Source organism: Vulpes vulpes, chromosome 10, assembly GCF_048418805.1.
Source record: "Vulpes vulpes isolate BD-2025 chromosome 10, VulVul3, whole genome shotgun sequence".
NCBI classification, from domain to species: Eukaryota; Metazoa; Chordata; class Mammalia; order Carnivora; family Canidae; genus Vulpes; species Vulpes vulpes.
In genome coordinates this window covers 7,103,112-7,130,939 of record NC_132789.1, presented here as the reverse complement: position 1 = coordinate 7,130,939, position 27,828 = coordinate 7,103,112, and the positions used below count along the sequence as shown (strand labels likewise).

General features: G+C 42.4%; 2 protein-coding genes across 30 annotated transcripts in view; one reads left to right on the top strand and one right to left on the bottom strand.

Moving 5' to 3' along the window:
• Window positions 1-23,760, bottom strand: part of CLIP1 (CAP-Gly domain containing linker protein 1) — a 123,935-nt gene extending 100,175 nt beyond the window's left edge. For 11 of the 29 annotated variants that reach the window (XM_072722734.1, XM_072722755.1, XM_072722742.1 and 8 more), the window contains exon 1: window positions 23,615-23,760. The gene's annotated coding sequence lies outside the window, so the exon portion shown is untranslated. Of the gene's footprint in view, window positions 1-6,941; window positions 7,188-7,281; window positions 7,396-12,929; window positions 13,152-23,614 lie in introns of those variants that run through there. The other 18 variants (XM_072722735.1, XM_072722756.1, XM_072722759.1 and 15 more) reach the window with 8 other exon arrangements.
• Window positions 7,807-24,720, top strand: LOC140594316 (uncharacterized). Its single transcript, XM_072725248.1, has 3 exons — window positions 7,807-7,831; window positions 22,754-24,091; window positions 24,218-24,720. Exons 1-2 carry the CDS (start codon window positions 7,807-7,809, stop codon window positions 24,070-24,072), a joined length of 1,344 nt encoding a protein of 447 aa, XP_072581349.1. The 3' UTR covers window positions 24,073-24,091; window positions 24,218-24,720.
• The last annotated feature ends 3,108 nt before the right edge of the window (window positions 24,721-27,828 follow it).

The window sequence follows — 27,828 nt, the reverse complement described above, 5'->3', positions numbered from 1 at the left end:
GTTGGGGTTACAGTTCAAGACTACACCCTTCTTGGGACAGCCCAGGTGACTCAGCAGTTTAGCATCCAGGGCCTGATCCTGGAGACCCCAGATGGAGTCCCACGTCGGGCTCCCTGCGTGGAGGCTGCTTCTCCTTCTGCCTGTGTGTCTCTGCCTCTCTCTCTCTGTGTGTCTCTCATGAATAAATAAAATCTTTTTTAAAAAAAGACTACACCCTTCTCAAAACAGAGAACATAAGCTTACTGCAGTTAGTCCTTTTAATAAGCAATCTATGTTTCATAAAGAATACTGAAAAAATTCAGAAAAGAAAAAAGCTGCTTTTACGAAAAATTCCAAGACCTTGGAGAAAGGAAAAATAAACATAAAAACATGACTCTAGTAAGGAATCTCAAAGTTGGAAATGAAGTCAAAGCCATCTAACACTATGCAAAGCACAGTGAGCAAGTGCTACTTCAGCTGACCCAGAAAACTACCAACTATCATTTTAAGATGCCTCTGGGATCACTCCTCCTCTGCTATGACCTGCTACCATTCCAACTCCATCTGGATAACCGTTTCATGAGAGATCTTGCAATGGGAATGGGAATTCAGAAATCAAAGATTCAGTTCTGTTCTCACTGCATAAGCATTTATGCTGAAAACACAGAAATGTGGGACGCCTGAGTGGCTCAGCAGTTGAGTGTCTGCCTTCAGCTCAGGGCATGATCCTGGAGTCCTGGGATCGAGTCCCACATTGGGCTTCCTGTATGGAGCCTGCTTCTCCCTCTGCCTCTGTCTCTGCCTCTCTCTGTGTCTCTCATAAATAAATAAATAAATAAAATCTTTAAAAAAAAAAAAAACAGAAATGTTTGTAACAATGAAAACTGATCTAAAATAGTTAAAATTCATTTGAAATTTGTAGTTTCAAATTTCTACAACTTATGTGTACAGGATGGCCATTTCTAAGATGTCTGAAAAACATGCCAGTTAAAGAGACACATTTGAAAAAGAACAGACCTAGTAGACCCATAAAGGGCTTGTAGTCTCAAAGAAAGTGAATGTTTTAAAACTCTAGGCTTTACATGTTTAAGAAAATAGGGACATATGACTATCACAGAAAGAAACACATAGGACAATATTTTAAAAAGAGATGTCTACTTCAAAAAATGGGATGTTGAGTCTCATACATGCTTTGTGGGCAGCCTGGGTGGCTCAGTGGTTTGGCACTGCCTTCAGCCCAGGGCGTGATCCCGGAGACCTGGGATCGAGTCTCACGTCAGGCTCCCTGCATAGAGCCTGCTTCTCCCTTGGCCTGTGTCTCTGCCCCTCTCTCTCTCTCTCTGTCGCTCATGAATAAATAAATATTAAATAATAATAATACATGCCTTATGAGAAAAAACAGTAACAAAACAAAAAAAAAATTTGGCCATTCAATAATCTCTCAACTTAAACTCACAGAATCAAATTTAGAAGAGACCGCTATCTACTTAAATAAAATATGGGAGGGGATAATTTATCAAGTGCTTATACCCAGTATATAAGAACACAGGGTAAATAAATAAATAAAATAAAAATAAAAAAAATAAAAAAATAAAAATAAATAAATAAGAACGCAGGGTTTTTGAAGTTTTTGTTTAAAGGAAGACAATCTTTGGGGCACCTGGTGGCATAGTTGGCTGAGCATCCAACTCTTGGTTTTGGCCTGGGTTGTGATCTCAGGGTGGTGGAGTCAAACCCCACGTTGGGCTCCATGCTCGGCACGGAGTCTGCTTCGGACCCTCTCTCCCTCTATCTCTCTGCCCTTCTTCTCCATGATGTCTCTCTCTCTCTCATAAATAAATGTTTTTTTTAAGATTTTCTTTATTTATTCATGAGAGATAGAGGCAGAGACATAGGCTCTATCTCTAGATAGAGGGAGAAACAGGCTCCTCACAGGAAGCCCAATGTGGGACTCGATCCCAGGATCCTGGGATCATGCTCTGAGCCAAAAGCAGATGCTTAACCACTGAGCCACCCACGTGTCCCTCTCATAAATAAATCTTTAAAAAAATAAAAACAGGGGTGCCTTGGTAGCTCAGTCGGTTGAGCCTGACTCTAGGTATCGGCTAGGGTCATGATATCAGGGTTCTGGGATTGAGTCCTGTGTTGAGCTCTGCGCTCAGCAGTCTGCTCGTCCCTCTCCCACCATCCCAAACCTATAAATGGGTAAATAGAATCTTTGAAGATAAAAATAAAAAATAGGGCAGCCCGGGTGGCTCAGCGGTTTAGCACCTCCTTCAGCCCAGGGCGTGATCCTGGAGACCCAGGATCGAGTCCCACATCAGGCATCCTGCATGGAGCCTGCTTCTCCCTCTGCCTGTGTCTCTACCTCTGTGTGTGTGTGTGTCTCTCTCATTAATAAATAAATAAAATCTTTTAAAAAAATAAAAAATAAAATAAAAAAATTAAAAAAATTAAAAAATAAAAAATAAAGGCCAATCCTTGAGGAAATTATATGTATTAATCATCAGAGACTACATTTTTGGACCTTTGTATGAGCCAACACTTTTTCTTCCAAATCCAGCTAAAACAGGTATAAAGAGCAAAGCAATATATTAAAAAAAAAAAAATGATAACAACTTCTCAGCTCTGATGCATCTGAATTTAGGCCTCTGGATCATAGACAATTTATACCAATGCTAACAACCAAGTCTCATCATTTCAAATTGTTACTTGCCCTAATGCTAAAGATATAATTTCAAAGAACAAAAATGTTAGATTTGCAGGGAACAGGTAAATTGATAGCCAATTACATAGCAAATAGAGCTACTAACCACATAGCCATTCACACAGTAAAATACTTCTGCTCTACTACTTAGTTTTCTGTTTTGAAATTTCCTGCCAGGAGATCCCTGGGTGGCTCAGTGGTTTAGCCCCTGCCTTTGGCCCAGGGCACAATCCTGGAGTCCCGGGATCGAGTCCCACGTTGGACTCCCGGCATAGAGCCTGCTTCTCCCTCCTCCTGTGTCTGTGCCTCTCTCTCTCTCTATGTCTATCATGAATAAATAAATTAAAAAAAAGAAAAAATGAAATTTCCTGCCAGAGGATATTTTAAAACAATAATTTTCTTACCATTATACAATCTTATGTAAAATATAGAGAGCCTAACATTAGTGTATTTTTTTAATCTACAGAAGTTGCAGGAAAGTTCTACCTGTACAATCTACCAATATGAAACAAACTGGTACCTCATGGTGTCTGTATTATCGGACCAGGCCTCAGCTCATATCTTGCCAAGAGCTACACAAACATTTTGAGCAACCCTGCCTACGAGGTCATGATGATGACATCACAAAGAAGAATTCTGAGGTGGGTCTGCCTCACCAACGTCACCACTTTAAAGAAAAACCAGGAGTGCCTGGGTGGCTCATTCAGTTAAGCATCTGACCCGATCTAAGTTCAGATCTTGATCTCAGAGTCATGAGTTCAAGCACCACACTGGGTTGCACGCTGGGTGTGGAACCTACTTAAAAAACAAAACACACACACACAAAACTCAGAAGGTTCTGTATTCCTGAATCTGGAGCTGATGATTCAAGAAACACATTTTCTCTCAAAGGGACATCTAAGACAAGCATCTTTCTCCACTGCTGTGACTGGAAAAAGTGATGCAGGTAAGCAGAGAAAAGTACATCCACCTAAGTCCTCACCTCACCACCAGAAACTTCTTTTTAGGTATTTCGAGCTGTCAAGTTTTAAATCTGGCTCAGTTTCAAACACTTTTTCTTAGTATTCTCTCCTGGGAAATTAAACAGTATTTAAGAATTTTAAAAGCTGAGTAGGAAGCAAACCAAAAACCTAAAATATTATCTCTGCCTTGCCAATCTAACTTCAGCCCCAATATTTACTCTATTTACTAAGAGGAATGAAGATTAAGACATGTAACCTAGAGTTAATTTCGAAAATGCAAAAAGCATAAAGCCTCATCATGACTCTGCAGTAGTGTATTTTTGTTAAGAAAGGGCAAAATTGCCAGACTATTGGTAACTGCTGTAGATTCCCCACTCAGGAGTTTTGGAGTTCACGAGCCAGCATAGAACAAGAACTAGTAAAAATTTATTATTATTTCTAAGCAGTTAAAAAGTCTTGAATTGGAAGGAAATGTAACAAAGGATTAATAATTATCTCCAGGTAATATGGGATTAGTGGTAGTTTTCAGATCTTATCTGTGTTTCCTTGGGTTTCTCAAATTTTATTTAAGGAACAATGTAATTTCTTGAGCAAAAAAAAAAAAAACAAAAAAACTGATTTTTAAGACACAGTAAAATGGCTTCAACCACAAAGAAAACACTCTACTGTGCTGTTTTCCACACAGGAACATAAACGCAGCAAACATGTCCAGCATGAGAAGTGCACATGCATGCAGGGTCTAGGTGTTTACTAACTGGATTTGGTCTTCCCGGAATCCCAGACATTTTCCAGCTCCCCTTGCTGCTCAGTACGGTCACGTGACTGGGTTCCAGCCAATGGCATCTGAGGGGTGTAGGCTGTGCACCAGGCCCAGGCCTAGCCCTTAAGACCTTCCCTGCGTGGCCCCCATGTGGGCCCTTCCATTGGCTTGATGGAGACCAACTGGGCAGCCAAAAAGGCATAGCTTTTGCCTAGGTTCCTGAATCACTCCTCCCTGGTCCCTCAATAGTAACAAACCCACCCTGAACTTTTCCATAACTGAAAATAAACTTCTACCTGTTTAAGTCAGCAAAATCAATAGGGTCTCTTAGGGCAGCTAGCTCTTCTTAGCTAATATGGTGACAAAGATAAAAACCTCAGTAGAGCACACAACTCTTGATCTCTGGTTTGTGAGTTGGAGCCCCATAATGGGGGTGGAGTCTCTTTCTTAAAGAATGTTAAAAAAGAAAACTATGAGGCAGCCCGGGTGGCTTAGCGGTTTAGCGTCGCCTTCAGCCCGGGGCCTGATCCTGGAGACCCGGGATCAAGTCCCATGTTGGGCTCCCTGCATGGAGCCTGCTTCTCCCTCTGCCTGTGTCTCTGCCTCTCTCTCTCTCTCTCTGTGACTATCGTAAAATAAAAAAAATAAAAAAATAAAAAAATAAATTCTATTAAATAAATAAAATCTTTAAAGGAAAAAAAAAAGAAAGAAAGAAAACTATGACTAGAGCTTTACAATCACCTCTACTAAGTCAACTGACAACATTTTTAGGATAAGCACTTGAGACAGAAATATGTCATACCATCAAAAGCATAATTACATGAATAATACAAGTACTGTATTTTTCTGGGTGGCACAGTCCGTTGAGTGTCCAGCTTTTGGTTTCTGCTCAGGTGGTGATCTCAAGGTTGTGATCTCCGCATGGGGAGATTGAGTGGGAGTGGGGCATGGGGCTGGAGTCAGCTTAGGTTTCTCTCTCCCTCTGCCCCTACCCCCTACAAGCACACACTCTATCTAAAATAAATAAATAAGTCTTTGGGGCACCTAGGTGGCTCAGTCGGTTAAGTATCTACCTCCAACCAGGTCATGATCCCTGAGTCCTGGGATCCAGCCCCATATGGGGCTCCCTGCTCAGCCAGGAATCTGCTTCCCCCTCTACTTCTTCACTCTGCTCCTGCTTTCTCTCTCTCTCTCTCTCTCTAATAAATAAATCTTTTAAAAATAAAATAAATAAATAAAATCTGGGATCCCTGAGTGGCTCAGCGGTTTGGCGCCTGCCTTCGACCCAGGGCATGATCCTGGAGTCCCAGGATCAAGTCCCACATTGGGCTCCTTGCGTGGAGCCTGCTTCTCCCTCTGCCTGTGTCTCTGCCCCCCCCCCCCATGTGTATCTTTCATTAATAAATGAATAAAATCTTTAAACATAAATAAATAAATAAAATCTTTAAAAAGGCAAAAAAACATTTTGCTGGCAAGGGCAAAATAGGTGTAAAAAACATACAAGTCTTAACTACAGCGCACTAAAATTTACATGAACTAAGACTGATGAATTGACAATGGTTCAGTTAGGTGATGGAAGTATTTTCTTTACATCTGTGCATGTTTGAAATTCTCCATCATGTAGTTTGTATTATATGAAGTATTTTAGTAAAATCTAAACCCTGCCTTCTCCCTCATAACCTAAAAAAAGCTTAAGAAATTTACAGAAGAGATTCCTCAAAACAAGCAGTTCCCAAAAATAAACATGGTATAAATCATGTCAAACAAAAGGAATAATGTTCTTCATAACTCCTCTCTGATTTTAAGGTTTTGTTTACTCATTTTGGTTTTGTATTTATTTACTGTTAAAAAAAAAAAAGTTATGGCTTACAAAAATATAAAGAAAGGCACAAAAGGCTAAACTAGGAAATGAACACCTGGATTCTATCCCAGCTGGATAACCCTGAACTAGCATTTAACCCCTTCCCAAACCTTGGTATCCTCAGTTATAACTGGAGATTACTGACTTAAGATCTATTTCCAACTCCATCCTTTTGTGGTCTGACTGTTTCTGGATTTCAAATCCAAACTCTCTTAAGTTAAAGGGCAAGGATCCAAAATGAAAGGTAAGCCACTGTAGTTCTAACTTTGCCAAAGTAAGAGAACTCTGCCATGTGTGAGGAGAGACGACTCGTCTGATAAGATCAGCTTCTTACAAGCTCAGCATCTCCTGGCATTCTCCAGTAGAGCACTGAATCCTCCCTGGCAAATCACATCCTCACACTTCACCTGGTCCTCTCATGGTCCATTTCGCCCCATGAGCAAAACAAGAATCCTCCTTTACTTACTAACTCTGGAAATTCTGTTGGGAAGCAAAGGAGAGTTGAAGACTCTGCAGTGCAATTAACCTGCCAGGAGAGGGAGTTTGGCACTGAGCCTCTGGAAGCCAGCTGCGTGCTACTGATGGCAGAGTGGCACCTGGAGACCTAAGTTTCAACTCTGCCCTGCTGGGCACCGTGAGGAAATCTGGCACCAAACACGTTACACGACTTACCTACAAACAGCCGTGCTCTGAGACTTCTGAGCTCCCTTGTAATTCTAAAATGATCAAAGTTCATGAACTTAATAACAGAAGTTCCAAAAGTAATAGTCTAGTTTGAGAGAGATGTTTCTGAGGCTCATCTTCAAGTCAAGCTTGAGAGAAAAATTCAAAGCCTGTGTTCTAATGTCATAGTCCAGAATTTGGGAGGTCCATTCACAGCTTAGTCCTGTCCCCTGGAGTCATGGTTATGTAAGTGTCTGTTGCATGCTATGTCACTTGCTGTCCCCCACCCCCAACATGGGAGATGCAGTGTAACCTGAGCTGGTCTGCTCCAGCCACTGAAAACACTTACACAACACTCTGGTAGCTTTCCAAAACTGACTCATGTTTCTACTAAAGAAGGGCAGGTTATTCGATTTTTTCCCTCTTTCAGCTTCTTCATATTCATATCTACGTACAGAAAAGACTGGAAAAGACAAAACGGAAGAGCATTTACATATTTTCTTCAACTTTACAAGGAAGGTCAAGTATTTCAACTTCGCTTGAGACAACCAAAACCCAATCAATAAGCTGACGGGCCTGCCTGGCTAAGCTGAGCTTACACTCCTGGGATGGGAGTGCACGGCCACATCTCGCCTCCTGAAAATAGGCTGTTTATACACCAAGACCTGTACTGCTTCACACCACACTTTCCCCTGCATGTGAGTTTCCGGGATGTTCTCTAAAAGAATATAAGCAGAGGCATCCCCTCCTGGCGGGGTCCTTCCTGGTGACTGTTTCTGCCCTAACTCTTCCTTCTCCACACTGCACTAACCACCATGCAGTCTCCTATTACTGAACGATGAATCACACGCCTGTCTTGTTTGCATAGCACGCGATGACTAAGTTCCTCATGGTCAGGGGTAAGATTTGTCTTTGCATCCAAAGAAGCTAAAAAAGTATTTGGTACACAGTAAGAGTTCAAAGAAGTTCTAAACTGACTCAACATCAAAACAAGAACCTGTAAAATGATGCAATACTACAATTTTCAAACTAAAGCATCAACTAACTCTCACTATCTCCAAAACATTGACAAAGATGACAGCAATAGATTTTCCCAATACAGGGGCTTTTTTTTTTTTTTTTAAGATTTTATTTATTTGACAGAGAACATGAGAGAGCAAGAACGCAAGCACAAGCAGGGGTAGCAGCAGGCAGAAGAGAGGGAGAAGCAGGTTTTCTGCTGAGCAAGGAGCCCAATCCAGGGCTCAATCCCAGCACCCTGGGATCATGAGCTGAGCTGAAGGCAGATGTTTAACCAACTGAGCCACCTAGGTGCCCTCAGGGAGCTTCTTTTTAAAAGTAGGCCAATGATGCTATGAGCAAACTGTTCAATAGCTACCGCCAGTGAGTGGTATGTAAGAGCTGCAAGTCTCAAGTTAGATCAATATCTTTGTTGACACCACCATACTTTATAGAACAGCACTGTCTGATAGAAATATAAGAAATATATACTTTTAAATTTTCTAGTAACATTTAGAAAATTAAAACAGGTAAAATAGCATTTTATTTAACTGAATATATCCAAAATAGTACTTCAAAATGTAATCAATATTAAAATTATTAATAGGCTGTATCACATTTTTTCCCCTACTAGGTCTTTGAAACCCACTGTGTATTTTTTTTTAAGATTTTATTTATTTATTCATGAGAGACAGAGAGAGAGAGAGAGAGTGAGTGTGTGTGTGTGTGTGTGAGAGAGAGAGAGAGAGACACAGGCAGAGGAAGAAGCAGGCTCCATGCAGGGAGCCTGATATGGGACTCAATCCTGGGTCTCCAGGATCACGCCCTGGGCTGAAGGCGATGCTAAACCGCTGAGCCACCCAGGCTGCTGCCCATTGTGTATTTTATATTAATAGCACATCTCAACTAGGACTTAACACTTTTCAAGTGCTAAACAGCCTTATGTGGCTTGTGACTATTGTACAGGACAGTACAGGTCTAGAATATATGTTTAAGGTACAATATAAATGAAGTGGCCTTCTTCTTGGCATCAGTAACAGAGTTGCCAGTTGCCCCAAATCCCCTTAGATATACAACATTCGTCTTTTCCAATTTTTTTTAACATTTTTATTTATTTATTCATGAGAAACACAGATAGGCATAGGCAGAAGGAGAAGTAGGCCCCCTGCAAGAAGCCCAGTGTGGGACTCGATCTCAGGACCCTGGGATCATGACCTGAGCCAAAGGCAGATGCTCAATCACTGAGCCACCAAGGCACCCCTTTCCAATTTCATTACAACACACATGTGAGGAAAAGGAAAAATATAGAATCTTGAATATGAAACTGTGGATAATTTAATCATTAAGATAAAAAGGGGAGGTGCCTGGGCAGCTCAGTGACTGAGTGTCTACCATTGGCTCAAGTCATGGTCCCAGAGTCCTGGGATGGAGTTCTGCATCAGACTCCCCACAGGGAGCCTGCTTCTTCCTCTGCCTATGTTTCTGCACCTCTCTCTGTGTCTCTTATGAATAAGTAAATAAAATCTTTAAAAAAAAATAGATAAAAAGGAGGGCAAAGTATTTACTGTAAGGGGATCTTTAAAATATCTATTTGAGGGACACCTGGGTTGCTCAGCTGGTTGGGCATCCAACTCTTGATTTTGGCTTGGGTCATGATCTCAGGGTCTTGAGATGAACCCAGCCTCGAGCTCCACACTGAGTCTGGAGCCTGCTAAAGATTTTCCCTTTCGGGAACACCTGGGTGGCTCAGTGGTTGAGCGTCTGCCTTTGGCTCAGCGTGTGATCCTGGAGTCCTGGGATCGAGTCCCACATCAGGCTCCCTGTATGGAGCCTGCTTCTCCCTCTGCCTGTGTCTCTGCCTCTCTCTCTCTCTCTCTCTCTCTCTCTCTCTCTCTATGTGTGTGTGTGTCTCATAAACAAATAAAATCTTAAAAAAAAAAAAAAGATTATCTCTCTTCCTCTGCCCCTCCCCCCTGCTTAAGTTGTGCATGCATGTATGCTTTCTCTCTCTCAAAAAAAATAAATATTTGGGGCAGCCCCGGTGGCTCAGCGGTTTAGCACCGCCTGCAGCCCAGGGTGTGATCCTGGAGACGTGGGACTCGATCCCACGGGCTCCCTGAATGGAGCCTACTTCTCCCTCTCCCTCTGCCTGTGTCTCTCTCTCTCTATCTCTCTCTCTCTCTCTCTCTCTCTCCTGTGTATTCTCATGAATAAATAAATCTTTAAAAAAAAAATATTTGACAAGGGATGCATAATGTATAAAGATGACCTGCTGGTAGCACAACGCACTGGCCAGTAAAACCGATAGCTCAACACTAAGAGTTTGAAAATACACCCACACAATACTCAAAGCAAAGTACACAGATTGAGTTACAGATGAAAATTTAATAAGTGTGTCTCAAGCTACACGAGAGGAAACAGAGAGTTAGTGACCGGCAGATTGAAGGCCAATGTAGCAGGAGCAGCATTTCAAGTACAAAGAGGGGCTGAGAGCATTATTGCCAGATACTCCACTCTAGAGGAGAGCAGCATCGTGCTTAGCTTTTGCTGCCTTTCCAACTGTAAGCAACCAAGGCAGAGGAGAGGAATGGCATAAGAGTATGTGGAAAGGCAGGCTCGGGACTGGAGGGAAAAGCTGTAGGAGAGTCAGAGACGCTAAAGGTTAACACATCAGTTGTTTCTTACTAATCTGATATCCCCCCACACACACTTTATTTTAGTAAATGGTCTTTGACTTAGAAACAACCTAGTGGCTATAAAATAAGACCCAGGGAAGAAAAAGCATTGTCCTACATTTTAACTTTTGAGAAACTTGCTGGTCTTCTGAACGAAGACACAACACTGGCTGGGGGATGGAGGGCATCTCCTCTAGAGTGGAGTATCTGGCAAGCACAGGAGGATCAGTCGGTATGAGTGACATGAAGCGGCCTCAAGGCCATCATTTGTTCTGGCCTACCAGAAGCTAGCCCCTTGAGCACAGGGAAAATGTGTGAGACATCACCAAACACAGTACAGGGCACAGGGCACAGATCCACTGCTTCAAATCAGTGCAACAACGAGTGAGGTAAACTAGAGAGAAGAGTAAGGAGAGGTCTGGAGCCATTTGGTTTCAGCAGCAACTAAGTTATTGGCTTAAAGGGTAAGAGGATAAAATCTTAAACCTGAGAGGTTAAGTCTATGATGACTGGTGCCCATAATGACAGGGAAATTCCAAATTGCCCCTCTGCTTCTTTATCCCACCATCTCCAACAGAGGATTAGAAGACTCAGGAATAATGAAAAGATCAGCCAGGGGAAAAGGCTATGCAGCCTAGTCAGAAATAAACTTCCACGAGAAGAAAACAACTTTCCAAAATGGAAAGAGGAGAAAGAGAATCCATCTTCCTAAGAGCTGACTCTGTCTTTCCAAGGCATATGCCTAAAAAGGTGGAGCCATGTCTCAAATTTTGATCAGGAAGCCAGAGCATCTGAAAATAGTGGTGTTCTTAACAGAATATCATGAAATATTGAGATAAGAGTATAAAAAATGTTTAATACATAGTAGCACGAGCCTAGAACTTAGAACAAACAAAATGCACAACACATGATATAGCTTTTTAAACAAGCCAGAGTCAAACAGCTTTAAAGTTAACACAAAGATTAAAAACAAAGTGCACATCTCTCGCAAGGACAGAGTACAAAAGATAAAAGAGATAAGTAAATATTGTAGTCACTGTTTAAAAGAATCAATGTGAAAAGCATATTTAGACACTAAAGGAGACAAGCCAGGAAGGGTCAGAAGATTAACTGACTTAATTCAAATGGTGCCCGAAAGCAGTTGCACTTCCAATTTCTAACTGGTTAGAGGCCTTACAAAACAATTTATAAAATCAGTTTACCAACTTAAGTGCTGGTTTGAGGATGTCTGTCATCCAGTAAGATACTGAAGGTAAACAGAAACTTTTACTACACACTCTAGCAAAATCAGAAATAGAATTTTAAGTGATTAAAGACTCAGTTCAGGATGTTTGCTGGATGAAGTCAGAACAGGGTATCAGTAGAAAGACATGACCATTTCAAAATTTCTATGCTTGAAAATCATGTTTTTAAGGCTCAGCGTATGACGTAGTGCAGAATACAAATTGTACCCAGAATTTCAAAGTCTATAGCAGTTTTAAAAAGGAGAAGGAGGGGGCTGAAATCCAACCAAGCCAAAGAGATCTGGAGCATTAGGCAATTTTTCTAGAAGATGACACTCTGCCATGATGCAACTGCCTGCAATTATGAATGTCTTTGTACAGCTAAGTTTGAAGATTTCATGTTCCTGCTACTTGGATAAACAGAAAATAAGCAGCCTCTCAAAGTTCATCCATCTGCAAAAGAATTTTTTAAAAAGGGAACATGGAAAGCTGAGTAATTTGAGCTATTTTGCTCATTTACACAAATATCTACAAAATTCTTGTGACTCTGTAACTCTAATACCACCAGCTGAGAGACAGATCTTAAAAGAGACAGAAATTAGTAGGCTGGTTAGTGTCTCCCAGAAGAACTTACTTAATAGGTCGACAGCAGTCAATTATACTAATGTGTCAAAAGGAACTAATGTGCTTAATATAGCATCATAAAATTTTAGAATCAGAAGAGACCTTAGCAATCTAGTTCAACTTCCTCATTTTACCACTGAGGAAATGGACTCTAAAAAGTGAAATCACTTGTTAAGGTCCCAGTTACTTAACAGTCTAAGACATAAAACCTCAATCTCCAGATTAAAGCCTCCTGACCCTAAAAGTGTGCTGATGAATAAAAGTTTCTGAGCTGTTATATACAGCAGTGAGAGGAGTCAATCCCCAGGCAAGTTAAAATTGGTGTCCCTTTCTGATCTTCACAAAGGAATAAAAGTAAGTATACTGTCTCTTCCCCTTAACAGTCAGACACTGCCGGTACTTAAAGCAAATACATACCAGATGTTTGTTCTGAACAAGAAAAGAGTACAAAGATAATTCACAAAACAGCTACTTACTTGGTTTTCTTTTCCTCTTTATAAAATCTCTCGTTTTTACTCAGCAAATAAGCAAATTTAATATTTGCTATATAAGTCTTCAGATCCAATGGGAAAGAGAAAAATCACTTCTCTATTTTTCACAGTACTGAAGGATACCTGGCTATTTCAAGAGAAAATACCACTCTACTCATTTCCTCACAAGTCTCTAAGATGCTTTTCTGTACAATCACCCTGGATACTATAAACAGAGACTAGGAAATGGTTTCATTTGGATCTTAATACCCAGCTTCATTGTTGGTTATTTTTTTCCTGCTTAGGTAATCTTCCACACAGACACAGAGCAGGTCCTATCAGACCTTAGAAAGAAAGACTCCACCCTTGGGGCGCCAGGCTGGCTCAGTCAGTAGGGCATGCAACTCTTGATCTCCAGGTTGTGGGTTCAAGTCCCATGTTGGGTATAGACATTACTTAAAATTAAAATCTTTAAAAAAAAAAAAAGAAAGAAAGAAGCCAACCTTACCTTTAGTTAAACCCTGGGAAATAAAACTCACAAACATACAAAAGAGCCTGAAATTTGGCAAGGCACAAGTTCTGACATGAGGAACAGAAGATGCTTTTCCATGCTGAATTTAACTCCTCATAAATTACAAGTTCTTCAGTGACAACTGTTCATTAAAAGTGTGCCCTTTAATAATGGCAAGGCACTCCTACTCAAACTAACATTCGAAAACATGGCCAGGAAGAAAGATTTTAATTTCCCGTACTGGTAGAAGTGGGTTTTTCCCTATTCTGACTTAAATGAAAAGAAAACTAAGCTGAACCTAACTTTCTAAGCAACAGGCAGCCAGGAAGACCCCAGGGACTAAATGGAAGGTGAGGAAGAATTCTAATGTTTACTGAGTTTTATGCACATTGCCTCATTTAATCAACATGGCAACTATGCAAAGTAGCTATTATCCCCAATTTACAGGAGAGAACACTGAGCTCCAAACGGTTAAGCAGTCTATAGGAGGTCTTCCATTAATTAACAGAGCCAGGATCTGCTGCCAGGCAAAGGACTGACTTCCATTACTAGCCCTGCATCCCCCTCCCAAGAGCAGAAGGTATGCCTGTTTTACTCAACTTTGTGTCTCCAACATCCGCACAGGTGCCTCCCTAAGGTAGGTACGCAATAAATGCCTGATAGATATATAAATTAAAAGGTAATTGGTAAACTCAACAACAACAAAAAACAGCTTAACAGTGGGCAAAGGATGGGCAGCCTGGTTATTTATTTATTTATTCATAGAGACACACACAGAGAGAAAGAGAGAGAGGCAGAGACACAGGCAGAGGAAGAAGCAGGCTCCATGCCGGGAGCCTGATGTGGGACTCGATCCAGGGACTCCAGGATCGTGCCCTGGGCCAAAGGCAAGCGCCAAACCGCTGAGCCACTCAGGGATCTCCAAATAAAAAAAAAAAAAAAAAAAAAAAAAAAAACAGTGGGCAAAGGACTTGAATACACATTTCTTCAAAGATCCACACAAGGCCAACAGGCATACAAAATGATGCTCAACATTACGAATCTTAAGAGAAATGCAAATCAGAATGATAGAGAGATACCACCTCACACCCATTACAATGACTACTACCAAAAAATTGGAAAATAAGTGTTGGCAACAATGTGGAGAAAGTGGAGCCCTGTGCACTGTTGGTGGGAATGTAAGATGGCACAGCTGCTGTGGAAATAGTACTAAAAAAATTAAAAAGAATTACCATATGATCCAACAATTCCACTTCTGGGGGTATATCCAAAGGAATTGAAAGCAGGGTCTTAAAGCAGTATTTGTACACCTACGTTCATAGCAGTCCTCATAATAGCTGAGACACAGGAGTGATCTAAGTACCCACTGTCGGATGAGAAGATAAGCTAAATATGGTCGATACACATCATGGAATAGGATCCCCTTATAAAGGAAAGAAATTCTGACATGTGCTACAACATGGACGAACCCAGAGGACATTATGCTGAGTGAAATAAGTCACCAACAAAAAGACAAATACTGTGTGATTCCACTTATATGAGGTAATCAAAGTCCTAGAGAAAGAAGGTAGAATGGTTGCTGCCAAGGGCAGGGAGAAGGGAACAGAAAATTAGTGTTTAACGGATATAGAGTTTCACTTTTGCAAGATGAAAAGAGTTCTGGAAAAGGATGGTGGTGGTGGCTGCACAGCAACAGGAATGTACTTAATGTCACTGAATTGTAAATTTAAAAATGATTAAGATGAAAAAAAATGATTAAGATGGTAAATTTTATGTTATATGTATTTTACCACAATAAAAACAATTGGGAAAAAAAAGATAGTATTCTTTTGTGTACTTTTATGCTAAACACTAACATACTAGTGGTTCTGCACATTGCTTTTACACTTAATATTCTTAAGGTCAAAATAAAAGATGATTGGTATATTCTCCGAAGAAGCTATACAAATGCTCAATAAGCACATGAAAAGATCTTTAACATCACTAGCCATGAGGCAGATGCAAATCAGAACTACCATGAGAGGGATGCCTGGGTGGCTCAACAGTTGAGCATCTGCCTTTGGCTCAGGGCATGATCCCAGGCAGGGGATCGATTCCCACATCTAGCTCCCTGCAAGGAGCCTGCTTCTCCCTCTGCCTAGGTCTCTGCCTCTCTCTGTGTGTCTCTTGTGAATAAATAAATAAAACCTTAAAAAAATTACAATAAGATACCACATTTGATCCTCGCTTGGATGACTGTAATTAAAAAACATAATAAATTGGCAAGGATGTGGAAAAAATGGAACCTCATTCATTGCTGATGGTACGACCACTTTAGGAAACAGTTGTGTGGTTCCTTACAAGGTAGAGCTCCCATATAAACCAGCAATTCCACTTCTAGGTATATACCCAAGATAAATGAAAACTTAAGTCCACTCATAAACACAAATGTTCATAATAGCGTTACTTGCAATAGGCAAAAAGTGCAGCAACCCAAATGTCCATCAGCGGATGAACAGAAAGTGGTATATCCATGTAATGGAATATGATTTAACCCTAAAAAAGATAAAGTATTGATACATGATGCTACAACACAGATGAACTCTGAAAACATTTTGCAGGTGAAGTCTTCCATACTGCATGATTCCATTTATGTGAAATGCCTAGAATAGGCAAGTCTAGAGAAACACAGAGTAGGGCTGGGAATATACGGTTTCCTCTTGGTGTGAAGAAAATATACTAAAATCGCTGGTGGTGGTGGTTGCACAACTCTGCATGAAAAGGATAGTTTACCCAGCAGTTTTTCCTGTTTACCACCTACAAGCTGGTATTTTTGGTCAAATAACAGAAAAAAAGACTTGCAGAAAACTCAGTGATTAAAATGCTAGATGGGATACCTGGGTGGCTCAGCGGTTGAGTGTTAAGTCTTTGGCTCAGGGCATGATCCTGGGATCCGGGACTGAGTCCTACATCGGGCTCCCTGCAGGGAACCTGCTTCTCCCTCTGCCTGTGTCCCTGTGTCTCTGTCTCTCTCTCTCTCTCTCTCTCCTTTTCTCTCTCATGAATAAATAAATCTTTAAAAAAAATAAAATGCTAGAGACCAGTGGGATGAACTCATCAGGGCCGGGAAACCTCTCCTTGATGTAAACCCAAACTTCTTAATTTCCTGTGACTTGCCCTCAAAATACAGAGCAGTAGACTATCCACTATTATCTCAAGTGCTACTTTTATGTCTCATTATCTTTGTTCAATCTGGCCTAGGATGTTTTACCTAAACTATCCCTGCCTCGGGGCACCTGGATGGCTCAGCTGGCTAAACATCTGCCTTCCGCCCAGGTCATGATCCTGAGGTCATGGGATGGAGCCCCACAGTGGGCTCCCTACTCAGTGGGGAGCCTGCTTCTCCCTTTCCTGTTCCTCCTGCTTGTGCTCTCTCTCACTCAAATAAATAAATAAAATATTTTAAAAATTAAAAAATAAACTATCCCTGCCTCAACACGCTAGATTTCCATCAATACCAAACACAAGAAAAGGAAAAAAAAAAAAAAAAAAAAAACAAGTGCTAATTCCTACTTGGGAAGCATTCCTGAATCTCCTCCCATATTCACACTCCCAACACTAATGAAGTGATCACCTTCCAGGGTCCCATCCCACCTTACTCACTGTAGCTGTCTTACCTTGTGAGAGACAGAGCTCCTTATACCTAGAAGAGTCTTCAGAACACAAGAGATATTTGATAAACTGGCATTTCTGGGGCTTTCTCCCACCCCACCTTTCTATTGGTTACATTCACCTGAAAAGCTTTTCTATAAACTTAACTATGTACAAAACAGGCAACCATTGTATGATACAGGACTGGCCCTTCCTTTGTCTTCATGTTCCTAGGCCAATTTGGCATTTGAAAGCACTGATTTCCTCTGCACTATGGTTACTACCTGACAAGGTTATCTAGAGCTCTCCAGTTCAACAAACCTGAATCCCTTCCATTAATACAGCAACCTCACAGGATGGAGCCGGCAAGTGTCACCCCCCACTTCACAGAACAACAAGCAGAGAGAGTTTAAACAACTTGCCCAGTCGAGGCTAAAGCAAATCCAGAATTCAAACTTCTGATAGTTCTGATATAATTCTGATTCCTCATGCTGATTTACTGAGAGTCCAGTGAAAATATTACACTTTTAATTACTTAAAAATATTAATATAAATTCAGACTTTTAAAAAAGTATTTAAAACACTGAAATGATTTTCCCTGGGCAGTAAGATTATGGCTAACTTGCCTTTTTCTGTGTTTTTGTATATGTTTGTTTTACACGTTATGCCTTGAACCTACATAATACAACTGATATATATTTAATGAAACATAAGGGCCACTGTCAAACCAGTATATAAGGAAAAAAACACCTATGAACCCCCAAAAATCATTACTTCACTGGAAACATTTTCTAAAGTCTAAATTTGAAACTAGATTCTCCATGTAACAACCTAAATAAGCCATATATATATATATATATATATATATATATATATATATGCCTTAAAACAGAAATCAGTAATATGGCTTCAAGATAACAGTTTTTTCTAGTCACCCATGTGTGAAGGAAACTTAGTGATAATAGTTTCCTTTCACTTAGGCCATAAAAAAAAATTACCATGCCTATAAAAGTTATTTATTCTACAGTCTGGAAAAGAACAGTCTAATAGGATCCCTCCTGCCTTAAGGTATTAGAACATAATGTCTCCAATACAAAATTATTCTTAGGAGTAAATCAGTTAAAGAGAGAAGGCAGGAGGTCAAATGATTTGATTACAAGATTTTTAGAAAAATATCCCTAATATCTCTTACCTTTCCTGAGAAGAGAGGGGAAAACATATGCCAAGTATTTCAGTGCACTACACGACTAGGATCTGTAGAATCCGGGGCGGGGGGGTGGGGGGGTGGAATCTCATTAAAGTTGCTTTTCCTTTATATACCAAATCCAAATTTCGGATGATTTGTATACCCTGATCATTTGGATCTTCGGGCCTTTAACTCCAAAGAAGATACAATAAATCAAGGACTCAGCAATTTTAAATGTGAAAAATGGGCAGAGTTCATATGGTGACCTGATCCAAGCTATATTTAGACATAAGGAGAATACAAATATCAAACTACTTAATTCAAGTGTCAACTGTATTAGACCTCATGGTCATGTAAAAATATTAGGGCAGGAAAATGTACTCTCATTAGGATCCCTGAGAAGAGGTAGAGGAGAATACGTTTCTCCAGGGAAAGATACCAAGGAGAGTTCCTAACAGGGATTCTGTAATAGGACTACTTCCTCTTTCCAAAGATTTTACAAAGCATACTTTTAAGATTTTGTTGCTGAACCAGTTAAAACAAACAATTAGAAAACAGACCCACCCACTGAGTTAGTGCTAGTGGAATCTGTCCTGGAAGTGCCAGATGGAGGTTGAGGGGAAAAAAAAGCTCTTTACTACTTGTGGCCAAGATTCCTTGCTACTTGGTGCCAGGACCAGGATATTAACCCAGACGTCCTAGCCAAATCCAAGGTTGGTTAATTATTATCTGCCAACTTTAAAAAAAAAAAAGCCTCTCTTCTGATTGAAACCTGAAGAGGTCGCTCTTACTTGGAATTCTTGTATAGTACCATCAGTATGTTTTCCCTTAAAAGAGCATTGTAACTGAAATGCCGATTTAAAGCATATGGATTCTCTGAGTTCCATCTACATGGGAAGCATACACTACATATATTAAAAATATGTAAGATGCTGTAATAAGTCTAAAGCCTCCCTAAACAGTTATCTAAAAAATTCACATCCTGGGCAATACTGACAATGCTTTCCAATTAAGATTGAAGAGACTTAATTGAAGATTTATATTAAAGAGAGATTTTGAACCCTGAAACTATTAAGACTAAAAAGGAAGGCTTTGCTGCCAGGAGCACAATTCCAGAAAAAACCTATATATGCAAATGTCAGTTACAAGGCCTCCCAGGGGGATCCCTGGGTGGCGCAGCGGTTTGGCGCCTGCCTTTGGCCCAGGGCGCGATCCTGGAGACCCAGGATCGAGTCCAACGTCGGGCTCCCAGTGCATGCAGCCTGCTTCTCCCTCTGCCTGTGTCTCTGCCTCTCTCTCTCTCTCTCTCTCTCTCTCTCTCTCTCTGTGACTATCATAAATAAATAAATAAATAAATAAATTTTTTAAAAAATATAAAAAAAAAAAAAAAAACCAAGGCCTCCCAGGGTTGAGCAAAGATCCTGCATACAAACAGAGTATACACTCAAGTCTGAGCATCAAGTACTGGTCTGGCTTTTCTGCCAGCCACTTAAGGCGCCATTGCCAACATACTCTGCGCATTGCTGAAGGTACCATAAAGTAGGGTTCAATTTCCAGCTCTGTATTCACTAGCTATGTGGCCTTCTGGGCAAGTTAGTAAAATTCTTTGAGCCTCAGTTCCCTCAATATTTAACTTTTTCTTCAACAAAGTCAATAATGTTACTATTCTATATCTTTCACTATTTTAAAAATATTTTAAGACATATTTTAAGGACTACAATCTACATAGCCTTAAACTATCTGCGCCCTCCCAGACTCCCACCTCAGGATCTTTGTACTTGCTGTTTCCTCTTCTACTATGCTCTTCCCCAGGGATCTACATTCCCTCACTTTCTCTAGATCTTTACTCAGGTCACATTCTCAGCAACCCTATCTAAAATATCTTGCCACCCTATCTAAAATATCTATTACCCTAACTCTTGCCCCCAAAAGGGCATATTCCCCTTTTCCTGACTTATTATTTTTTTCATACCATGTATATATCATGTCCAATATACAATAAATTTTATCAATAGGGTTATTGTAGGGATGCCTGGTTGGCTCAGCAGTTGAGTGTCTGCCTTCAGCCCAGGGTGTGATCCTGGAGTACCACATCGGGCTCCCTGCATTGAGCCTGCTTCTCTCTTTGCCTATGTCTCTGCCTCTCATTAATAGAAAAGAAAAAAAAAGAAAAGAAAAGAAAAGAAAAGAAAAGAAAAGAAAAGAAAAGAAAAGAAAAGAAAAGAAAAGAAAAGAAAAGAAAAAAGAAAAGAAAAGAAAAGAGAAAAGAAAAGAAAAGAAAAGAGAAAAGAAAAGAAAAGAAAAGAAAAGAAAAGAAAAGAAAAGAAAAGAAAAAGAAAATGGTTATTGTATTCCTCCCCTATTTGAAGGGGGAGGGGGGAGTCTAAGAGAACAAAGATTTCAGTTTTATTCATTGCTATACCATCAGCACCCAGAACAGCACCTGGCACACAGCCATGTTTAATAAATATTTGTTGAGTGAATACCAAAGGAAACTTAATACAGCCCACAGAGAGGTACACCATAGCCCCACCTGCTGCCTTTGGGGAGAATACCACAACACTTTGAAAATAATGTAAAGAACTATCAGCTTGTAACTACTCATCAACAACACCGTCCACTCTTCATATATGAAAAAAAAAAAACACTGAACCTCACACCTCATCTGTACAATAAAGAGAATTAAAAAGCTGATAATTGGGATAAAGTGGAAAATTACAGAGGGTAAAAAGTCTCACTTTAAACACTGAACAAAACTTCCTTTTAATGTTAAGAAATATTAAGCCATCTCCATGTAACTTTACTACCCAACTCTGTTTTCTTTAGCTTCGACCTCTATAAAACCAATCTTAAAACTTACAGACCTCATATTTGCAATCAACTAAATAACATTTACCAAATTAAGTGACATACAAGAGGTGCCTAGCTGGCTCAGTCAGTGAAGCATGCAACTCTCCATCTCACAGTTATGAGTTCGAGCTCCACACTTGATGTAGAGATTACTTTTTAAGAGTTTTTTAAAAAATGAAAAAGTGAAAAATAAAGTGAAAGGTCCTTACTATATACATTCCCAGAATGAAAAAAATGTGTGTATAGGCAGAAATATATCTGCAAATAATAAGAACACTAGGTGACCAGTAAGCGAAAAATTCAAAGATGCCTACCTTTGTAGGGAATACAAGAGGACCAGTTCATCTCTTATTAACCATCCACTGGGTTTAGAATCTCAACAGAGACTACTTAAAAGGGCCAAACATTACTGAGGTAAGTTCACATGTATTCATGTATGAGTCACATGGGCTGCAGCAGATTCAATGTTAGACACTGGGTACAAAAAAAAATTTAAGTAAAAAGGGCAATTTTTTAAGTAAGTAAGAATTCTAAACTCCTAGAGAGTAGAAACCAGATCAGCTTATGTTGTGCTCAAGCGCAACAGGAGCTTAAGCAATTCTTGAAAAGGTAGGGAAGGGCATGATCTTTATCTTCAGACAATACTTACAAGGGACCCCACCCAATTTCAGCTTTTTTACTCCTTTGAATGAGGGGGCCTAAGATGTACTTTACCACTTTCTCTGGACCTCAAAAACCCAGCACCAGCTGTTTGTAGCAATCATCTACTTCCTCTGGCTTAATAAAAGCCAGCCTTGCTCCTTGCCAAGGGATTCACTACACTAATCTAATAACTAAACACCTGGAGTCCATGCCTGAGCTCAAATCCTGACACCACCACTTAAGTTGTATGACCCTGGGCAAGGTACTTGACCTTTAAATGCCTCCTCTGTAAAATGGGGATAATGATAGCACCTTCATTGGGTGAGATGATTAATGAGATAAAACATAAAAGATTTGCCCAGAGCCTGACCAAAGGAAGCCCTCAATAAAGGTTAATTGTTATTATTTCCAGAGAAAAAAATGCCCCAAGGCTGAGGAGCAACATAACTGAGGATTTTTGCAAAAGGTTATCATTAAGCTCAAAAGTCAAACACATTTGTTCTCCTGACTTGAGGATACCACAGGTTATATATAGTAATGCTAATAAAATTGTAACACCAACCAGAATCATAACCACAACAGCAGCCACGCTAATACTGAGCTCTTACTGGCTAGGTTGGCACGGTCCTAACCTAAAACAGGAAGAAGGCAAGGTTGCTTTAAAAAAAAAAAAAAAAAAAAATCCAATGTCCTCTACCCTCCTTTTTTTTTTTTTTTTTTTTCTTAAGATTGATTTTATTTATTCATGAGAGACCCAGAAGGAGAGAGGCAGAGACACAGGCAGAGGGAGAAGCAGGCCCCACGCAGGGAGCCCGATGCAGGACTCAATTCCGGGACCCCAGGATCACGCCCTGGGCTGAAGGCAGATGCTCAGCCGCTGAGCCACCCGGGCGTCCCTACCACCCCTTTTAAATATGGTAACTGGTGGCCAAGTTTTGCCAAAAACAGGTATGTAGAAGATTACAGACTCGACGTGTAATTTCTTCATACCAAAGAGGTGGGGCTGTGAAGGGAGGAGGGGTGGTGCTCGGTTCCTGCCAGATGGAAAAGCCACACGAAGTGGAGAAAACAGCCCGGTTCAGGGTTTATCCCCAAATCAAAATCAGATTTCTGAAGCACAGGATCTGCACATTAACGGAATCCGAAGCCTCCCTTTTAAAATAACCTCTAAACAAGTGTCATCTGTCCTCCGAGCCAATCCGCTGCCAAGGGAGCGGGCTCGGGTTGCGGGCCGCGGTCTTATTTCAGGAATCGGGCCGAGCTCTCGCCATCCCCCTCCGAGAACCAGGACCCCCTGGGAGGACGGGGACAAAAGCCGCGGCGAGGCCAGGCAGGAGGCCACGGGGCCACCCGCCGAGCGGCGCACACGCCGAGGCCACGGCCGGGCGCCCTCCATTCCGGCCCGCGGGCACCGGGCGGCAGGGCCCAAGGGACGCTCGGGACACCGGGCGGCCGCGCCGGGGGGCAACAGGTCCCGCCGGGGCTCGGGCTCCGCGGGCTCCGCCGCTCCCGTCCCGGCGCTGCCCCGCGGCCGAGCGGAGCCGAGCCGGGAGCCCGCGAGGGAGCGACGCCTGGGGCGGCGCAGGGCAAGGAGTCCAAGCTCCATCTTGAGGCGGACGGAGGAAGGGAAGGCCGGGCTCGGCACTGACAGGGCCAGCCGCTTCCCCGGCTCCGGGGCGCCACCCCAGGGACCTCCGGCCTCCGGGGCCACCCGCTCGGGGCTGCTCGGGCCCCCTCGGGAGCGGCACCGCGCGCGGCCCCCGCGGCCCTCCGCCCGCCGGGCCCGGCCCCCGCCCCGCCCGGCCCGGCCCGGCGCAAGGGAAGGGGGGGAGGGCACCGGGAAGGGGACAGGCCGCGCCGCGCCGCGCTCACCTCCGCCTCGGCCGCCGCCGGTCGCCGCCACCTGCCCCACTGCAGCAGCAGCAGCAGCAGCAGCAGCCGCGCGGCCGCCGCCTCCCGCCTCCCGCCTCCCGGCTCGTCGGCTCGGGGCGGGGGAGAGCGTGACGCGCCGCCGCCGCGGGGCCGGGCGGGTGCGCGCCGCCAGGAGAAGACGCCGTGGCGGCTCCTCCCCGCGCGCTCGGCCGCCGCGCCCGCGCCCGCGCCCGCCCCCGGCCCGGCCGCCCTGCGCCGGAGGCCAGCGCCTGAGCCCCGCGCCGCCCCGGCCCCCGACCCCCAGCCCCCAGCCCCCAGCCCCCGCCCCGGCCCGACTCCGGCCGGAACCGGCCCCGCCGCGTCTTTGTCTGCGCCCGCCGCGCCCGCCGAGCAGCCCTCGGGGCCCGCGAGCACCGCGCGGGAGGGCGCAGCGAGGGAAGCCCCGGGGGCCTGGCTGAGCCGCTTCTCGTCGTTTCGGTTAGTTGCGCGTTTTCCGAAAGTGCTCCCGGAATGGGCCGGTCACACCCCAGAGCTGCGTTCAGTCCTGACCACAGCCCACCAGCCTGATTGATTTTTTTTTTTTTCTTTTTTCTTTTTCCCCAGACCCAGGGTGAGAAATCCTTGGCCACAAACGAGGAGGAGCTGCCTGCGGCAGGTTAAGTTCGGGGAACGTTGTCTCTGCTCCCCTCTCCCTCCGGGGGAAGACTCGGAGCGCACAATCCCTGGGAAAACCTGAAAGCAAGTGCAGCTCGAGAAGGACCATCTCTGCAGCCGCCTTGCCTCCAGGGGAAGACCGGGGGGTTAGAATCCCTGAAACGGGCCCAGCACTTGCTCCATTAGCTTGAGAAAAGCCCCTTTTATTCTCCCCAGCCGCTTGGACGAAAGCCCTGGGTGGTGTCCCTTCCTCCCTCCTCCCCGCGGGAATCTCCTTTAAAAGCTTTTGAAAGGGCCCGGAGAGGAGGCAGCCGCAGCCGGCCCGGGCCGCCGCCGCCGCCCAGGGCGACCCGCATTGCACTCTCACGGCCCATGGCAACCCCAGAAGCTTTGCAGGCTCCTGGGAGGAATTTGCAGCTGTCAGGGAAGCCCAGGGTTTTGCTGCGACTGCGAGGTAGATAAGGGGCCCCCTGGGCTTCCTCCTCCTGCGGGGTAGAAGAGAATAATCAGGAAGGCGACCCCTTTGCTGACCTTTGTTCAAAGCCCTGTGCTGCTGGACCGGCAAGCTCGCACAGAGCAAGAGGAGGGAACTGTGTTGGAAATGGCCCAAGTTCTGAATAAAGTGAATTTATCTGCTGGCCCCTCCCCTTGATTCACGTTTTAAATCACAAAAATTATATTTCTGAATTCAACACTTCCCTAGTTTGCAAGCCGCGAGGTCACAGTGGTGGGGGGCACCCCTGAAATCCAGTATCCATATTCCTAATCAGAAGGACTCACTTCCCTCATCCAAACACTTCAGCTCTAATAAGCAACCTATGTAATCATAGATGTCCTAACATGAGGTCACCGCTAATGGTGGGGTGCAACGTTTAAATGCTTCTGTTTTTATCTTCTCTACTCATTCTGCTGAGCCTGTCTTTATTTTTAAATGCTGATATTTTGTTCATTATAGAGTTTTTTTTGCATCAATTTCTATGTTTTAATATTGCATTAAAATAATTATTTTTCTAGTGTGTTTTTAGCACCCCTTTAAATTTTGTGATGAAGGCCTGTCCGCCATCCGGCCGAACATGGACTGCTCAGTCCCACAGAGTGGCCAGTGTTAAGATTGAAAAACATGCTTAGTCCTACCTCAAAGTAAGCTCTCACATCCCATTTTTAGATTTAGCCACAGAGCATTTTAAAATGTGTGTCTTCTGTAAAAAGTATTAGAACAGCTCAATTGACAAGACTTTGGAAAATGGAAAGAGGTAGCAGAAGTGGAAAGCCAGATAGATAGGGCCGGTCTCCCAGATCTTCATTTTACAGAGTGAGGATGTTGGTAAATACCTACAGGGGTTTTTTTGTTCATTTTCCGGAACAAAAAATAAAGGTGTAAAATATTTTTTAAGAACATAGTAGTCTCGGGGATCCCTGGGTGGCTCAGCAGTTTAGCGCCTGCCTTTGGCCCAGGGTGTGATCCTGGAGTCCCAGGATCGAGTCCCACATCGGGCTCCCTGCGTGGAGCCTGCTTCTCCCTCTGCCTTTGTCTCTCTCTGTGTGTGTCTCTCATGAATAAATAAATTTTTAAAATATTTAAAAATATATATAGTAGTCTCTGGGGAAGGTGGGCAGAACAATGTTGCTTTTCACTATAAACTGATATACTTTATTTTTTAAAACTATGTGCATGCATTACTTTGATTCCTGCCACCCCCTCCTCAAAAAAGTATCAAGATCCTCAAATAAAATGAGTAAAGAATACTCTGCAAATAAGACAAAATCAGAGAGGGAGACAAACCCTAAGAGACTATTAACTCTAGGAAACAAGCTCAGGGTTGCTGGAGGTGTGGTGGGTGGAGGACGGTGTAACTGGGTGATGAGCATTAAGAAGGGCAGGTGATGTAATGAGCACTGGGTGTGATATGCAACTGATGAATAACTGAATTCTACATCTGAAACTAATGATACACTCTGTTTATTTAAGTAAAATAAAAATTTTTTAAATTCTCTGCAAGGTGATGTTTGTGGCTTGTTTCTACACAGCTGTTTAGCATTAATTCTTTTTTCTGGCAGTTTTTCACAGTACTGCAGGTTTATTATTGTATTACCTGTCTTACTCCACCTCTACTGGAATGTAAGTTGCAAGAGAGTAAGGATCATTAGCTCTTTTTTTTTTTTTTAAGATTTTATTTATTTATTTATTCATGAGAGACAGAGAGAGGCAGAGACACAGGCAGAGGGAGAGGTAGGCTCCCTGTAGGGAGCCTGATATGGGACTGGATCCCAGGACCCTGGGATCTCCCTCCTGAGCAGATGCTTAGCCACTGAGTCACCCAGGTGTCCCGGATCATTGACTCTTATTAATTGCTCTAGTTGCATCCGCAGAATAATGCTTGATCCATACTAGATTATTAAAAAGGATGGGAGCCTGTGTTGGGCTCCCTGGTCAGTAGGGAATCTGTTTCTCCTCCCTCTTTCCCCCCGCCTCATGCTCTCTCACACACACTCTCTCTCTCAAATGAATAAATAAAATCTTTAAGAAAAATAAAAAAAGATGGAGTGTAAGGGTTCAGGTTCTAAATAACTGGGGGCTTTTCCTCTGTATTTTCTCTTTTTAAAGAAAACAATAAATGTTCATTACATAAAGTCAAAGCAAGCAAAATGAAGAAAACAAAACCCTTATAATCCCACATATCCAAAGGAAATTACTATAAATAATGGTTTTAAATAATTCATAACTTTAGAAATACTTAAAATGTCTCATTAAGGCCCTAATACTTCTTACTGCCATTCAAAAGCAACACTCATTATAGAATAGTGGTTGGAGAGTACTTTGTAAACTGCTATAAAGATGAGAAGATTTATAGAGATTTTTTTAAAGATTGTATTCATTTGACAGAGAGAGAAAGAGTGAGTGCACAAGCAGGGGGAGCAGGTGAGGAAGCAGGCTCCCCGCTGATCAGGGAGCCAGATGTGGGACTCGATCCCAGGACCCCAGGATCATGACCCAAGCCAAAGGCAGATGCTCAACCCACTGAGCCACCCAGGTGCCCTAGAGTTTTGAAATAGAAAGCAAAACAAAGGCTGTCAGAGCAAAAACATCCCTAAATTAAATTATCTTTTTCTTTCTCTTTCTTTTTTCTTTTTTTAAAGTTCCTGAACCATGATAAATAATAATTAAATTATATAATTATATAATAAACCATATCTAAAATATGACTCATAAGGGCAGCCCCGGTAGCACAGCGGTTTGGCGCCGCCTGCAGCCTAGGGCGTGATCCTGGAGACCCTGGATGGAGTCCCCACGTCAGGTTCCCTGCATGGTGCCTGCTTCTCCCTCTGCCTGTGTCTCTGCCTCTCTCTCTCTCTCTCTCTCTGTGTCTCTATGAATAAATAAATAATCTTTTTTAAAAATAATAAAATAAAATATAATTCATAAGAGATAGTCCATGATTTAAATAATCTTTATAAAGAAGACATAGGAATTCATTTTCACTATGCAATTTTTGAACATCTATTTTTACTAGCATTGTTTCAGAAACCAGAGTTAGTTTCATTCATCCCACAAATATTTA

Excerpts from the sequence above, each read along its gene's own strand:
- LOC140594316 (XM_072725248.1), top strand. The coding sequence starts at position 7,807 with ATGACTAAGTTCCTCATGGTCAGGG. Across the intron at positions 7,832-22,753 it reads TAAGTTCCTCATGGTCAGGG|GGAGGAGGGGTGGTGCTCGG; the intron begins GTAAGATTTGTC and ends GGGGCTGTGAAG.